At 38.9% G+C, this 16,794-nt stretch overlaps 1 protein-coding gene across 3 annotated transcripts in view; it reads right to left on the minus strand.

Moving 5' to 3' along the window:
* The window catches only part of SCUBE1 (signal peptide, CUB domain and EGF like domain containing 1), a 190,390-nt gene that overhangs the window by 91,417 nt on the left and 82,179 nt on the right, over positions 1-16,794 (minus strand). For all 3 annotated transcript variants that reach the window (XM_088164796.1, XM_014881079.2, XM_014881070.2), the window contains exon 5: positions 961-1,086. In XM_088164796.1, coding sequence (XP_088020922.1) covers positions 961-1,086 — 126 coding nt within the window. The remainder of the gene's footprint in view (positions 1-960; positions 1,087-16,794) is intronic.

Here is a 16,794-nt window from a genome sequence, read left to right on the forward strand (position 1 = left end):
GCCTTTGGCCCTGTGTAACCTCTTAATATTAAGGAGAAATCAAGCTGTACAATACTCTGTGACATTTCTTTATAACATTCAAAAGTGATTCTTTTGACTTTGTACTTGGGAAATAATATCATCAATGTGTATTTACACAGTGGAGATCTCAGGAAGAAAAAAACTGAAGTGTAAGAAAGACTGTTGTAAAAATACTGGCCCTGTGCAAAGCAACAAACATTCTATGTTGTTTTACTGCACTTCTTTTCTCTCTCTCAAAGCTACCAAGCAGAAATGCAAGGTATTGGACCCAGATCTAAGATTCACTGAAGCCATCAGAAAGTTTAGTTCTTCAGTTCTGAAGCTTACAGATGACGATGCTGAGGTCAATTATTTGAACCTGTGCAGAACAATTTCTAAGTTTGTGGGCTAATGAGTATCTGCATCTTTAGCATCCTAGCTTCAAGAACACACCACTCTGGGATTTTCTCTGAAGAACAGTATATATGATGCAGCTGTATGTTTTCCAAGAAATAACTATAGACTGTGAGCAGTGGAATCAAGATTAGAGCAATCATTTCTGTCTTAAAAAAATTGGAACTGACACTATTAATTCGATAGCTCTAGTAGGTTTATCATTAAATTCATTGATGCATCCACCTTTGTGGACCTTCAAAATATTGCAAGTCAGAATCCACTTTGCTTTATTTGTATTGGTCTACAAGGAAAGTCTGGATTAAACTGATCTTTCACTTTTCTGCATTCATAAGAAGGTAGAAAAGTTATGAGTTACTGCCAACATTTTATTATTTGATCCCTCTTATCCATCCCCAAATGCATCTTCTACAGCAAAAAAACCCCTCATTACTAAAATTGTAAATCACCTTTGGCCAAAACAAAATTAACTTCTTCTGGAACATAACAACAATGAAGAAAACAAGACATTTTTGGGCATTGGAAATGTAATCTTCATCTACCTACATTTGCAGTCCTTCTGGTTTTTGGCAAGTTCAAAGCCAGGTCTACATTCACAGGCAACCCCACCTTTGGGTGTCTCCCGGCAGATGTGTGCACACCCATGATCTTTGTTCATACAGTTCATACCCTCTGTGGAAAAGGAAAGAAAAATAGAAAATTTTAGTATTAAAATAAAATTACAAAATAATTGTGCATATCCAGTCCTCCAATAATTGTATCTGTAACTTTTATTTTTCACCTGGACCGTGTTCTACAAGACAAAAGAATAGAGCTGAAAAGAGATATATAGTCAACAAAACAGTGTAATAAAAGACAAACATAGTCTGGGGCAAATATGAGCACTACTGTGTGTCTCTGTTTCATGTAGAAACTTGGCATTTCTCTATTCTGCATCTATATTTTAATCTTTCATGAAAATATCATGATTTAAAGAATAGTCCAGGAAGTTGTCTGTCCCACAGAGCTGAATAAGTTATCTCACTGTTATTTTTTTCTTGTATAAATTGAGTGGCTGTTACTGTCTGGTGCATTTTTATATGCTGTTAATGTGCTTTATATTTTCTAACACACAAAATCTGCCAAATAATATAACCAAGCATTTTTACTTGGATCTGTTTCCTTGCTATTTGTTTTACATCTCAATTCTCTGTCATCTGCCATAAACACAGCACATCTCCAACAAACCTACTACCACTTTTCTCTTTTACTCTATTAAACAAAACACACCAGCTGCTCAACAAACATCCCAGTGCAATGGGTGGATTTCTGCTAATGTTTATGCCAAAGAAAAGTATCAACCAACTTTCTTCTAATCATCATAGAGACAAATTTAGCTTTCTAAACCATGTCAGTGATTTAGACACTGAATGCACCTTATACTCTTAGAGCCTTTCATTACCGTGTTAATTCAAATCCCACATATTCACAGAAATCTTGAACTCAGCTCTTATGGGTCAGCATCTAACATTCCTTGTGTGAACGAAGGCTAGCTAGATTTGCATTACAAAGCCTTCCCAGACTTCCCCTTGGATATCTGACCTGTAAAGGAGAGACAAATTCTCTCAGAATACATTGGCAGAGAATTCACATTGTAACTCAGCTTGCTATGCTGAAAATTGCATGTGTTGCCCAAAACACTGCTGTAAGTGACAAATGCAACCCATTTGGCACTTTGCAATGTGTCTGCTCCTACCTATTCAAGGCAAATTTCTCAAAACTACTCCAGTGCAAAATGTTCAACTTAAACCTACAGCGCCAGTGTATCGCACATAAATGTTTTTTGTGTCTAGAATTTTGAGGAGGAAACACTACAGAAAGTCAGACAGAGACTGCCTCAGGGTGACAGAAGTTAAGAGCTTCAAGAAGTTATTCACACTGTTTAGCTTTACCTCTGAGAGGTATGTATTAGCAGAATAATGAAAAACACACATCTGTGGTCTGATTGGGTATTTTTGTTCACCTCTCCTACAAAACACACCAGGGTCTTAAACCTCACCACCTATGAAAACCAATATTATAGACAACAGATGTATTTATTTCTTCTAAATTCCCCTCTCTGCTGTCCTTGAGCCTAAAAACTTGCCAAAACAAAGTAAGTTGCTATAACCAAGTAAGTTATTCTTTGTAAACTGCAGCCTGGACAACAGATGCTGCTGTGAGATACAAAACACACTATATGCTGTAATACACCATCCTACACATCAAAGCGAGGTATGAACGCTTTGTTGGGCTGAACAGATACAAGAAACCTGGGAATGGCCTTATTGAAGGGTTTGAGGCATTTTATAATCTCTTTCTCTCCACTTCTCCCAACAAAGGATTTCAGACACAATGTGTTTGACAAACTGCATTCCTGTGCACTGCGCTATGCTCCGAAAGGGATCTGGGAAAGATAACACATGGCTGATTGAGTCCCACTGCCCAGGCCCTGAGAAGAGGGGAATTATAGAGATGAAAGCAGATATTTAATGGCCCACGAGTGTAATCAAGCAAGTGATTTTTCAGTGTTTACTCGTAGATACTGAGTATCTGCCTTTACGGGAAGACGGAGACTGTGCACAGCTAAAAATATTGGGAGAAAACGAAGATGAAAATCATTGCATTTAGAAACAAAAGTGATCCTGGTATTTGTGTGTAAGACTACAATATTTTAGTTACTGTATTAATTATTCCAGCTATTGCATTAATCAGAATTGTCTAAAAACTATTTCAGTTCCATGTTTAGCTGGAGAACAACACAGAAATCTCCTAAGCCTGAAAATCATTATTTTAGAAAATATAAGTTTTTTTCTGGTGAAATGATAGACCATTATTTTTTAGTCAAGAGCAGGAGCTCATGCACAACAAAAATCCTCAGTTTTATTTCAGTATTTTTCAAAATACCTAAAAATTAAATTACAAAAAATTTTCCTAAACAAAACCTTTTTAATCTGAAAAAATTAGTAAATTAAGAATGCAGCAAATTAGTATTTTACTTTGCTAAAGATGCAATCTAACCCAAAACTGTGTTAATTTGCATGTAATTGTAATAATTCAAAATTATAATTTTTCAGATTAGTATTTCGATTTAGATTTTTCAGATTCAGTATTTATCCATATGTCTTTTATATCAATCTAAATACACAAATAATTTCTGAATCACTGTTGATAAAGTTTACTTTTTTGCAAATTGACTCTTCAGGCAATGCTGAATCTTTAATGATACAGCACAGACGAAACACTGAAAATACAACAATATGCTAAGTATCTTTCTAGTACTAATCTTAGTTTCTATTCGAATGCATATAAATAGGAGAGAAAAATACTCCTAAAGTTACTTTGTTCAGAATTCTCTTGAGCAGGATGTAGTCCAAACTTTAAAATCAACCAGAAATCCATAAACCATCTCCAGCATTTTCCTGCAGTGGAAGAAGGTGCACTGCTGGTAGTGAAGAACTGCTCTGGTGAATTCACACTGCTGCCACAGGAGCACTGAGATGTTGGAGTTACCATTTCTCCTTGCTACTGCCCCCTGAGAAAGAAAGCTTTGCAATATTTTATTTAATGTTTAGCAGTCACCTAATGCACACATGCTTTCTCCATAAGGGGCACAGAGTGTGAGTAACAGCACGGGAGAACTTTCCCTAATGTTGAAGGGGGATTTAAGCCTCTCAGTGCCTGCCTTGCTGCTCAGCCCCAGGACAAGGGCAAGGTGGGCTCCAGCCCCACTGCCACAATCAAGGTCGAAGTTTCTTTATTTGCAGAAAGGAGTGGGGGGAAACTACTCATTCAAATAATAATAAAAAAACATTATCATGGAAAAAATGCATGGGATTCTGCTGCTCATTTATGTGTTGGAAGTTTTTCTCCTTATCACCATCAGCTCCAACTCAGCAGATGGGTCCTGGCACCAAGAGGTGCCCTGTGCTTCTCATGGTGCATGAGCTGAATGCAGTGCAGGAACAGGACAGAGAGGGAGAACCCCAGGGAACTATTCGAGGCCTCTCCCAAGTCAGTGCAGAATTATGCCCACTGCAGTTTTGCCTCAGTGTGTTACACAGCCTGGGCAAAGTACCAGGCAATGGATCTTCCATCCAAGCCCTCACCAGCAGGTATTTACAGAACTATTTACAGAACTTGCCACCCCCCTCTCTCTCCCATTGTGTGCACATCTGCCTCACTCTGGTTTGGAACACAAGGAGCTGTTCCCAGCTCGTCTTGATTTTTGCAGTGCTTGGTGTGTCCCAGCTTCTAGAACTGATGGGACTATGGGTCAAGTGAAAAACCATGGCTCCCAAATGAAGGGAAAGACTAAGTGTTGATAAGAGAGAAATCTGTACACACACACACACAAAATCCTTACTTTATCAGCATGACACTAAAATGTTCACAGTTGAAATGTTCTAGGTTTTATATATTAACTGCTAATAAATGCAGTGTCTTAATCCCAAACGCTGCTACTTTAGGTAATCTCTAAATCCAGCACAAGAATGGGTTCATGTCTCTTCAGCAGTGCTGGTAGACAGTCAAATAAACTTCTGAAACACAGACACATTCTCAGCAAATTCACCTTACAGCAAAACAAAATCCAATGGAAAATATAAACAGGAAGGGAAGTGTCACTTTAGAAAGGAAAACACTGATCTAATTAAACTAAATCCTCTCTCAGCATTTTAGATATGACTTGAGAAACTCTATTGCCTTCCTGAATTTTTTTCTATGTTACAAAGATTGTTCATGGCAGAGTGACAGTCACTGTTATGTATACCCACAATCCACATTCATTTTTGTTCCTGGCCTAGGAGAGATTTGGATGTGAGTCTACTACATTAATCCAGTCTGCCATCTAGTTATCACAAATCTCCTAATAGTGCTGCTCTGCAAAATGTTCAGTCTGATATAATGGCCTCTCCATTGTATTATGCTCTAAAAATGTTTTCAGCTCAATGGTCCTGAAAGTGCTTAAATCAGGCTGACTGTGACAACTAAAGCATGGATCAGCCTTTATTTCTCATTAACACTGTCTGGTCTCATCTTAATTAAGACTTATAGCAATTATTTTACTGTGTGGCTCATCATATATGCTTAGATTATCCTTTATGTTGCCATGATTTCACTTACTCTGTATTTATATTGCTGCTGTTTTTATAAATTTCAAATAAACATGCTGATTCCAAACAGGATCTGAAAAAGACTACTTTAAATTGCATCAACAACTTTCACAATACTGTCAGACTACATGTCCTTGAGTATGCTAAGAACATACAGGAAATCTTGAAGTTAACCCATGCATACACACTGACATGCCCAGTAGCATCTGCATCATTTCCACTCAATCTTAAGAACTACATAATCACATTCCCTTTTTTGTTGATAAGTTAATTTTAACACAAGGTACACAGAGAGATCTCTTGCTAAGTTGCATCACATATATCTTCAGCAGCAGAGAGAGGCAAGAATACAAGAGGAAACAAACATTCTCATTTTACTTGTTTTGCAAACATGGTAGGAATTTCTTTCTTGTCCTCTTTTTAAAAACTGTGTAAAACTACAGTGCTACAATAAAGCACACTGGTCAATGACCAGCCAGTTTAGAAAACTGACAAAGACAACTCTCACAGAGTTCTTACTTTGTGAGGAATGCAAGCCAACCAAAAGACACAAAGTTTCTGATGGAGACAGGAACATGATGTCAGTGAAAATGTGAGACGGCTGTTCTAAGCCAAATGGCACATTATGCATGTAAGTTTTTGTCATATAGAAACAGACTGTTAACTTTTTGTCTGACTTGTGAAAAGCAGCTCTCCCATCTACACCTGGGAGTGTCCCTGCCTTTGCCTTCTAACTCCAGGATCTCGTGTGCATCTCAAGGGTGAGGAAAAGCAGCATTTGGCTCAACAACCCAACTAGAGTCAACAAATACATATGGTCAGATCTCAGAATCATTAAAGCCAAAGGACTGTTTTCCAACAGACTGGATCTGACCTTTATGCTGCACAGTTGCATCAGATCTTCTGGACACTTCTGGCTCCCTCCTAAGAACCTGATTCTGGGATGTGAGCAATGTCTGGGTGAGCTCTACTCCCCAGTGAGACAAATAACATGCTTTCATCTCAAAATAGAATGTCCTTTCTTGAGGATCAAAAGTCCCACCAAGATTTGCTGTCTTCAGCAGGAGCCCTTCCCCAGCTGATCACAACACCACAGGTACAAAGCATCCATCTAGGAACAGACCTCCAGAGCTAGGTAAGAAACCCCACACTGGGCATGCTGGAAATATAATCATCTGTATAAACATCTGATGCTTTTCATACAGCTAACTGAATGAACACAACATTTTCTTCCCATCCTCATTTCTGAAATAAGTTACTTGCGTCTGCCTAAAGAAAAAATGGTTGTTGCAATGACTACAACTCACCCCAACAGAGGTTGGAAAGAAAACAAATAAACCAGGCAAACTGACCCAAGGAAACAGAATTCTACACTATTAAGTAGATTGTCTGGAGAAATCTTGGACATTGTACAAGAAAACAGCTGCTGGTATATTATAAAATAAACAAATTCAAGTTTGTTTAGCAATTACATGTCTTTTCAGTTTGGATCTGAAACAAGCTCAGGGCCAGCATCTTCAGAAGGCAGACTTGCAGTCTGATCTCTGACAAGATGTTCCTGCTCTGAGTGGCAGCCAGGAAACCACATGGAGAGGGTTTTTGTCTTGAGATTTAGAAACGGGCATGTATCAGAAATATAACTTCATCCTTTCAGCAGTAAGAGCACAGATTTGTAGTTCTGCAAAGGTGCTGTGGTTTCAGGAGAATGATGAGAATGAATGGTCCAAGTTTAAGAGAAAAACCATGGAAGTAAGGAAAGGAAACAGATTCCAGAGTTGCCTGAAAAAGTCATCAATTCCCATAGGAGTGAGAAGAGAATAAGGAAAACTGGCTGAAATCCATCCCATGCTGGTTGTGACCAGCTTGTGACTATATGATGGCTTTTTGGTGAACACATGAAAGAAGGTCTGCAATCTCAATTGCTTTTCCACGTAGCAGAACTACCAAGAGAAGCTGAGGCTTGCTGAAACTCCTACCAATAGTCCTTGGTACCTTCACACACATAGAAATGGATTATCTAAAAAATAGTAATTCTCCAAGATAGCCCAGAAGCCGTGTGCCACTGCTGCTCTGGCACAATCAGCTGTGAATCCCTGCCAGGATAGACTTGGCACCTGAAATTAAAGGGAAATAAATGGCAAGGGAAGAAAAAGGTAAGGACAAGAAAGGAAAGAGAAAAAAACCACAGTCAGCACTACAACCTGCTTTTAACTTTGCTTCATCTTTAAATAGATATTCCTTAAAGAGTAAAGCAAAACAAAAGGAAAGGGAGATTTTTCAGGGAGTTGCTGCCACATGATGTCACTTGGCAGAGGGAGGTGACCCTGAGGGGAGAAAAGGCCATGCAGGAGGCAGAGCAGAGAAATGCACTTTCTGCATCTGAGTCTTCACCACTGCTCTCCTGCATCTTGGTGCCCCGGTGAGAGCAAATAAACCTGGAGTAGTTTGGCTATCCTGAGCACCAGGGCTGTGGTACTACAGCAGAGCCAGGACAGGAGAGCATCACCACAAGCTCCATCACCTTCAGCTGGGCAGGGGGGGTGGAACAATCACCCTGCCACACCTCAGCCCACTCTGGGATCTCAAACACTCACAACAGCACGATTGAGGAAACACAGAGAAATCTTGAGTTGGCACAAGAATAAGAAACTTGCAGGGTTTTTTTTTTTTTTTTTTAATATTCATATGAGGTCTTTGGGGCTCTTAGCATACTAGAGTTAGGAAAACTTGTCTCACTCTTCTCTAGAGTTTCGCTCTTAGTACCTGTTCATAAAATGGGAAAATAGTATAGCAGAAGATCAGACAATGGCAAGAAAATGGTTTTTTCCTTCCTAGTCACAAGAAAATTCAGTATTTAATCAAACATTTACCACCTCTACCAAGTGAAACTTCTCACAAAGATGTAAAGTTTTTGGTCTCCAATAAAAAGACTTAAAATAATCTCAGAGAGAAGACACTTTTCAAAAAAATTAATTTAAAAATCAATTGAAAAGTTGGCTTTTCATTACTGTTTCATGAGAAGGTTTTGAACAAGTTCTGAGCAAAAATTAAATCGCTACAGTATCATTTGTGTAAAGATAAGGCAAGCAATGGGAGGATAGGATTAAAAAAAACCCAACTAAAATTTTGCAATTTTTTCTTTCTGCAATCTGCACAACTGACATGAGATAGACTTGGTTTCTGGAAATATTTCTAATAAAATATTTTAAAGGTAAATATTTCTAGGGCACTTTTTCAAACACACAGAGTATATTCAGATAGATGGAATAACAGTAAATATTTCAACAACACTTTTCTTTGCAGGAACTCCTTCATATCCCAAACTCTTCCCAGGGCAATTTCACAACTTCTTTCAAAATCACAGAATTAGCAAAGCAATACATGACATTATAGTATATGGATCTATAGATATTATGTACTGTAATAGATGTACATATTGTACGTATTTTACAGTACATAATTATGTACTGTAATAGAATATAATATTTTATATAGGTAGAAATTTTTATATATAATATTCATAATAATATGTCATTCTATATGTACTAATGCATATATAAGCTACTTAAACTCAAAAGTATGTTGTGCAAAGAATGAAGTCTACTCACACTTCTCCAGGTAAATACAGAGCACAGATCAAAGAATATTCTTACATCAAGAGTATAATTTTTGTAGTAGGGCTAAACATGATAAAGATCTAAAGCTCATTCTGTCAACTTGTTCCTCACAAAATAAAAAAAACACTGACTGGGATGTTAAGGAATTCCTCAACTGAAAGGACCATGCAGCACTGAGGTGGTTACATTTGTCAGAGACAAAACAAGAGAGTTTCCAGCTTCCTGTTCAGTTTTTTGGGAGTCACTTCAGCTCTGGGAAGCTGAATGTGAAGCAGCATCCATAGGAAGCTGTGTTATAGTCCCCAGAGTTTCACATTTTCATCAAGATTTTGAGAGCAGAAAAATCCAGTGGTCAAAGTTATAGTCCAACAACCAAACAGCTGATTTCTACCAGCTGTGGTGACTTGCAGAAAAGTCACATGCAACTTAGAACCAGAACTTTACCAGTGCATTTGGAGCCAGAGAGTCAACTGCAGTTTCTCTCAAAAATCAGACTATGGGTAGGTTTAAGTGGTACATTTACACACAACACAAGTTCATTTCAGGTGCAAAGTGTCCAAGTCCCAGGGTTTGCACAGCCCATTTCCATGCACCACTGGCATGCAGGAGATAGTTTGTTCTCTGGGGAAGTGTAACAGGAAGGTAGGCACAGAAAAAGCACCACAGAGAGCAGAATGAATTTCAAACATTCCAAAGTTTGATACCTTCCCTTCTCTTTTTTCTTACAAAAACACAGATACATTTCACTGATGAGTCTCTGAGAAATAAAGTAATCCCTTCTAGAACTGCAGTGGAGTCAAAAAGCATAAAATTATACCGTGCCTTAGAAAATGCTATTGCTTCTAAACACTAATACAGCAGGATTTTACATACCCAAGGATGATGGAAGACCGAATATGAAAGCCAAGATATATGTTTGCAAACCCCCTGTGAGAAAGCAATTCAACTTCCTATCAAAATGTGTTAGGATGTGTGTAGTGTCTGGGGTAAAAGCAATGTTATCTGGAGTATTGTCATGACTAAATAACTACTTTAATAAGCTCAGAGTGTTTGGCTCCTCCAGTCTCCTCTGTCTCTTGATTGATTATTTAGTGAGTCTGGTCTTAGAGCTCATAAATTTCAAAATTCTTTCAAGATTTTTTTGTCTTTCTGATCAAAGAAATGTTTATGTATCCTTCCCATACTGTGTCTCTTTAAACCATTAGCTTTTTCAAAGTGGTTTTTTTTTTTTAACACCATAATGTGATGTACACAGAGAGGTAAATGATGTCAGAATCCTTTCTGCCCCAAACCAGTCTGTAAATCTTCAGAAAAGCAAAGTTCATGGGTGCATTTAAAAGGGGCACAATCTGTTTGTGCTTAAAAGAAAGTCCCCCTTTTTTTTGTGTGTGCAGAATAACAATGCCAGAATGTGTTATTCCAAAGAACTGTTGCCATGGTGATGCCATCAATAACATCATTTTCTGCATCCTTGTCCTTTAAACACATAAGGAACGCAACAAGCATTGGTAAATGTGAAAAAAGAACAATTACCTTTTCTTTCTCAACAGCAGAGGAAGCCTTTATTCACCTCATCAATAGAAAATTATGTAGAAAGGAATAATAAAGACTGTTACAAGAAGCACCAAGAAGCCTATTAGTGACAAAAGCTTTTTTTTCCCTTTCCATGAATAATTACAGCTCTTCAAGAAGAAATCAGCCTAGGCTAAGGACCCTTTGCAAGCTTTAGATGGTAAAACAAACATTTGACTATACAAGGATTTCCCTTTCATGTACCTTTCCAAGGAAAAACAACTAAAATCCAGAGTGAAATGAGAGAGAGAAAACCCAGAGAAACATCTGCTGCAATTAAATTTACAGAACCCTGCTCATTCACCTAAAAGACTCGTAACAAAAGCAACTAGACTAGTGACAGAATCAATATAAATTTCAAGCCAGCAGGTTAAAGTTGTCTATAGTGGGAAACTTGGGCTTTTTAAGTCACATAATAACAGGAAGCTTTTCTGATTCTGTACAAATGGGGGAAACAGGATTTCAACACTAGATGTGTTACCAAACAGTTGGAAAACACTGTTCAGTTTAAAACCTCAGTGGCCAAAGCAAAATGGTAGATACACTTCTTACACAAAATCAGTTCATAAATAACAGAACCTTTACCAAAGTAATATTTGACTGCAGGGACTTCTAAGAGTCATATAGCAAATAATTAGGAAGTCGTTCTGAAACACTGCACTTTTGTCATGACTCTGATGGTGATGTTCAAACCCTGAATGTGCTGCTTGGTGCTTTCTACATAAAGCAAAGGCCCCTGTACTGTGCACTGGCTTGTTTGTATCTTTTGGTCCTTCCTTTAATACCTTTACAAGGGTCAGAGGCTGAAGGTGGGGATGGAAAACCTTCTGCTTCCTTCTCCTTGCCTGTAGGTAGTAAAAGGAACATTTGTAAGAGGAAAGTGTAGAGGAAAGGAAGAAAGGAGTGGTGTGAGTTGGAGATGAGGAATGTGCAGATCCCACAGAGTTAGACCAAAGGGCTAGCAGGGTTAATGACAGCCAAGATACATAGCAGAAAACAGATCAGATTTAAAGCAGTAACATGAATTCAATAAGATGATGCAATTCCAAGGTCTTGAGCTGAATTTGAGTGTCTTTGTGTAAAAGACAAGAAGTTAATCATATGGCCACATTTTCAATGGAAAGTTTGTGCTAGCTAGGCTGCTTCAAGATGTTGGAATCTTTTTCTACACACGTGATCTTACACTGTCCTTTGATTTCTCACTGCTTCTCCCTCTACCTCTAAAGAGAGATAATGCTTGCTCATTTTGGATAGCTCCTTCAGCTTTCAACTTGTCATTGTGGAAATCCTAAAGGAATTGTGATCCAGTAAAGAGGAACAACATATGCAGATGGTGGGAACCAGTTCTTTTTCTTTCTATTTAGAACTTCTGCAATGTTTTAAAGTTTTCTGCTACTCACTTCAGTTTAAATGCTAACACTGACTGGGTTCCCCTTAATAGAGAAAGAGCTTCCACATTCTTTCTAGATTTCGACACATTTAGGAATTGTTTAGAAAGCTCCGTGGAAAGGCTTTAATAAGGCAGCTGATGGCCTAACCCTGCTTATCTGAGGGGCTATTCACCAAATTCCCCAGAAAACAACAATTAGTGAAATCTGTTTCTCAGTATCCAAACATTACTCTTTATCTCTTAAGCCAAAGGAATAGAACGCAAATTCCTGGTAGGAAACATTATGATTCCCTTCCCTTACGACTTGCCTGAGACTTGGGAAGAAAATGTCTACTTTTGTAATTTCCTAGTTGGCCTCAGCAGGCTGAAAGCTGAATGGTAATTCCCAGTTTGCCAGTCCCTCAGATCAACACTCCTGCACGGCTGTCAACAAAACAAACCAATTGTTTTGATGAATTGGTAAAAGCCTCTTGAACTCCTCTGAGATCATTTCAAAACCACTGGAAGTTTATATGCCTAATTTATGAAGTAAGTATTAAAAGTGTACATGTGTCTTATTAAGCAACAGTTTCCTAACTCTGCTGAACTCTGTGACTGAAAGGACATTTAGTATTAATTACTTGTAGGTTACCTCAGAACACATGCAATACATAAGGGTCACTTCAGTGTGATACTGTTCTTACACAGATCTTTGAGAGAATCTTCTGTAATTTTTACACTGATGAAAGAAGAAAGCTACTGAGATATTTTAAAAGATATGCCAGTACTTACATTATTCTCCTTTACCAGTAATTAAAAAAAAATTAAATTCTTCACAATGATCAGGCATTATATAAATCATTCTTTTTTTCTGTCCCCTGAATCCTCAGATGGAATTTCCTCCATTTGATCCTGTACAATGGTATCATTTTTAAGGCAGAAGCAGAAGGAATGATGTCAAAAAATCAAACTTCCTTATGCTAACATATTCTAAATACTAATGGTGCTTCTCAAAAGAGAAAGATCTTTCAGTTTTAGGAATATTGGCAGAAAAGAAACCTGAAGATGAACCCTAATGTCCATAGTGGCCTGTGGCTGGACTGTCAAAAAATAAAGCAAACTATATCATATTATATAACCTGATTAAAACTTTAGGATTTGATGGCCTCTGCAAGGATTCAGTCACCTCTATATGATCACAATTTCCACTTGAATGGGTGTATTTGCCCTACACTTAGGTGCCCAAATTATTTTTAAAATATTCTTAAAGAAGGCACTGAAAAGATTTAATGACACATTTTTTGGCCACAATCTGCAAAACAAAAGCTACCAAATATCTTACAGCTGCTCTTTCATCACCGTGGAGGTAACAGAGTATACTTTTTGTGACACATCTCTGCCAAGAAACTTGCCAGATGCATGGCTGAGAGAAAAATGAAAGCTGTAAGCGTGTGGGCATTGCTCAGATGGAGAAAGCAAATGAGAGCTGGGTGCTGGAGGCAAAAACAAGGAGCTGAAGAAGGCTGGACAGGCATGAAGGGACAGCCAGGCATTGCCACTGAGTCAGAGCCTGTAGGGAACATGAGGAATAATGCTGGCACTCAGCATGTGAGCAGCCAGCAGACAGGGTAACAGTCCATGCTGGAGAAGGAAAGGCAAGTCCCATGAAGAGAAGGAAAGCAAAGCTGCTTTTGATCAACTGCTGGAAGTGATCTAGAGTGGATATGGAATAGGGAAGGTAGTGTCCTGCATAGACCAGTAAGCTACATTCATTACATCTAGAAAAACAGGAAAAAAACCCAGAAGAAAATACTGAAAAAGTAGGATAATGGAGTAATAAGTGGAAAGCCTAGCAGACAGAAGCAGTCACTGTCTAGAGCCTTGAGGCTCACCAGGATAAGGTGTGCCACCGAGCTTTCCCATATTCCTCAATGACAGGACATGACAATTGCTTACATGACACTCAAGTTCTTGGCTTGACAACCTGTATGCATTCCAAGATCTCTAATACAATTTCTCGGGAAGGCTTGACTTCATCTATGACATTCTCACCACAGCTCTGTGTGCCCAGGCTGCTTGTGGGGTGACATCAGACTGAAAAAACAAGCATTCCTCTCTGCCATTGGCATAAGGGCCATCATTATCAATATCCACCAAAGCATAACACTGGAAACTCTCTATGTTTAGAAGCAAAATACTGGGCAAACAACCTGTGATATAAACAGGAATTTCAGACTCCAGGCAAGAGACTGGATAAGTTTAGCATTCTTTAGTCCTTAAGAAGTGGAGTTCTTTGTGGGTTTGACAATGTTTCTAACTGGCTGTGTTATTACCATAACTTGGAATTATTTGTATATCTGGAAAGTCCCCACATGGTGGGAGCTGTATGCCATTTTAATACATGTTGTACTGTTGGGTTTGGGCATCATTCATGGGCTTTTTTTCTACACTCACTGAAACAATGAAAGAGGCAAAGAACCCACACTGGGGCCTGACTTCAAATTTTAAAATCCAGTTTGATGGTAATCCACATCCTAGGAAATTACAGGGTACCACAATCTGAATTAAACACAACATATGCTGAACAAGCTCCACCTACATCACTCAGCCAGCCAAGGAAGAGAACACGATGCTGCTTGAGGATGTGTGTTTACCAGACTGGAAGTGCTTGCTCTTCCAAAAGTGATGAAGAAGACTGGCCAAGTGGTGGGTGCCAGAGAGTAAAACTGGGACAGCACCCCCTAAGCTTCTCAGAACTGCTACAGGAAACCTTTCTTCTTCCCTTCTGACTGCAATTCTTCTGGGAAATTGCTTTTATGACCTCGCCTTCACAAGTTGCTCATGCAGGTTTGTAGGTCTGGCACATCTGCTAACGAGGTTATGTCCCATCCCAGTCTAAAAGCAGTGAACTTCCCAGCACTAGGAAACCATTTCACATGATTTATAACGTGCTGCTCCACAATGATGCCACTGAACTTCCATCTCCAACTTCATGGCGAGAGCAAAAGGACAGAGATTTTCCTTCTGTTATGAAACTCCACTGGCAGCCACTCTACTTTCTCCCTTCACCATGGCAATTGCCAGATTTCGTAAGTACTGAGAGAGCTGCTGTTACTTTTCACCCTGACTCTTGTCTTCCAGGTCTTCTCTCTTGCATGCAAGTTCTACTGATGGCAATTTGGAAATAATATGGAATCTAAGAGCAATTTTAGGTAAACCCACATAATCTTACAAATAAGTAGTACTTTGTAAGAGGCTTTGCACTAATGTGTTTTTCTAAGATGACATTTGCACACACATTCCTACCAAAGGAGTTTTTGATGAAATGTTGAGCAAGCTTAGATTGGTAACTTAGAAGTCATTGCTCTTTTGCATGGAATTTATGATGTTGCAAGAGCCTTCAGATCCAAAAGGGACAGTACTACACAATAATCACTGGCAATCTTTTTACTCAGCACAGAACCATCACTTAATTTCCTTAATGAAGGACTAGCTAGGAAGGGGTCTCCCTTTGAACAGAAAAGAAAACTGTGATTGACTTGGTTGAACTAAGCCACTAATGTCAGAACAAGAAGGAAACCAGAAAATTATTTTGTGGTCCCTGATGACAAGTTATCCTAGAAGAAGTCCCTGAGGAAAATGTATGAAAGGGCATCTGAATGAAACTGGCTGTTTGGACAGCAAATTATACAGGCTCCTCCTTCTAAGATGATGCAAGCCACTTGTTGAATGATTACTGAAGCTACTGGTTCATTGTGAATGTATGATAGATTAATTTATTGTCACTCTATATAAATTACCCTTGTTGTTGTCACTGGAAATTATACAATGGGTTGTGATAGCCTGACATGGCTAATTAAGAAAAAGTTGTGAAAACTTACTTTTTAATGATCCCTTCTGCATAGATACCTTTTCAAGACAAACAAGTAGTGGACAGATTTGTTACCAATGGAAAGTATTCTATTTCATTTAATATCCACTTCTTCGGTTCTGTAAGAACTTTTCAGAGCTTAAAATTGAAGAAGTAAAGTCATTTCTCATGCTCTCAGACAAGGTCAAAGGCCTCAAGTGATAAACTTTATTTTCTAGGAGTAAGGATAAATTAATGTGCATTCCTGTGCCATGCAGTGACACAAGGGATCAGTATTATAGGGAACAGAAGAGAGTGCAATCCAGGAGAAGGCACAGGACAAGAGGAAATGGCCTCAAGCTGTGTCAAGGCAGGTTCAGGTTGGACATCAGGAAGAATTTATTCACTGAAAGGGCTGTCAGGCATTGGAAGGGGCTGCCCAGGGACATGGGGGAATCTCTGTCCCTGCAGGTGTCCAAGGAATGACTGGAGGTGGCACTCAGTGCTCTGAGCTGAGTGACACAGTGGGGATCAACCATAGGTTGGACTTGATGGTTTTGGAGGTCTTTTCCAAACTAATGAATGTGTAATTATGACTGTTTTCAGTATCTTCAGAAGTTTTTTTTAACAGGCAGGAATTGATGCCCAGGGGGTTCCAGCTGCACAGGAGGCACAACTTCTTCCCTGGGCACTGCCTGGGCACTGAACACAGACCAGAGAGGCTGGGGAGTCTCCTCACTGGGGATATTCCAGACCCCTCTGGACACAATCCTGTGCCCTGTGCTCTGAGATGGCCCTGCTTGAGGTGAGGCTTGGACCCTATGAACCACTGTGGTCCCT

The sequence above is a fragment of the Sturnus vulgaris genome, chromosome 5, assembly GCF_052056855.1.
Source record: "Sturnus vulgaris isolate bStuVul1 chromosome 5, bStuVul1.hap1, whole genome shotgun sequence".
NCBI classification, from domain to species: Eukaryota; Metazoa; Chordata; class Aves; order Passeriformes; family Sturnidae; genus Sturnus; species Sturnus vulgaris.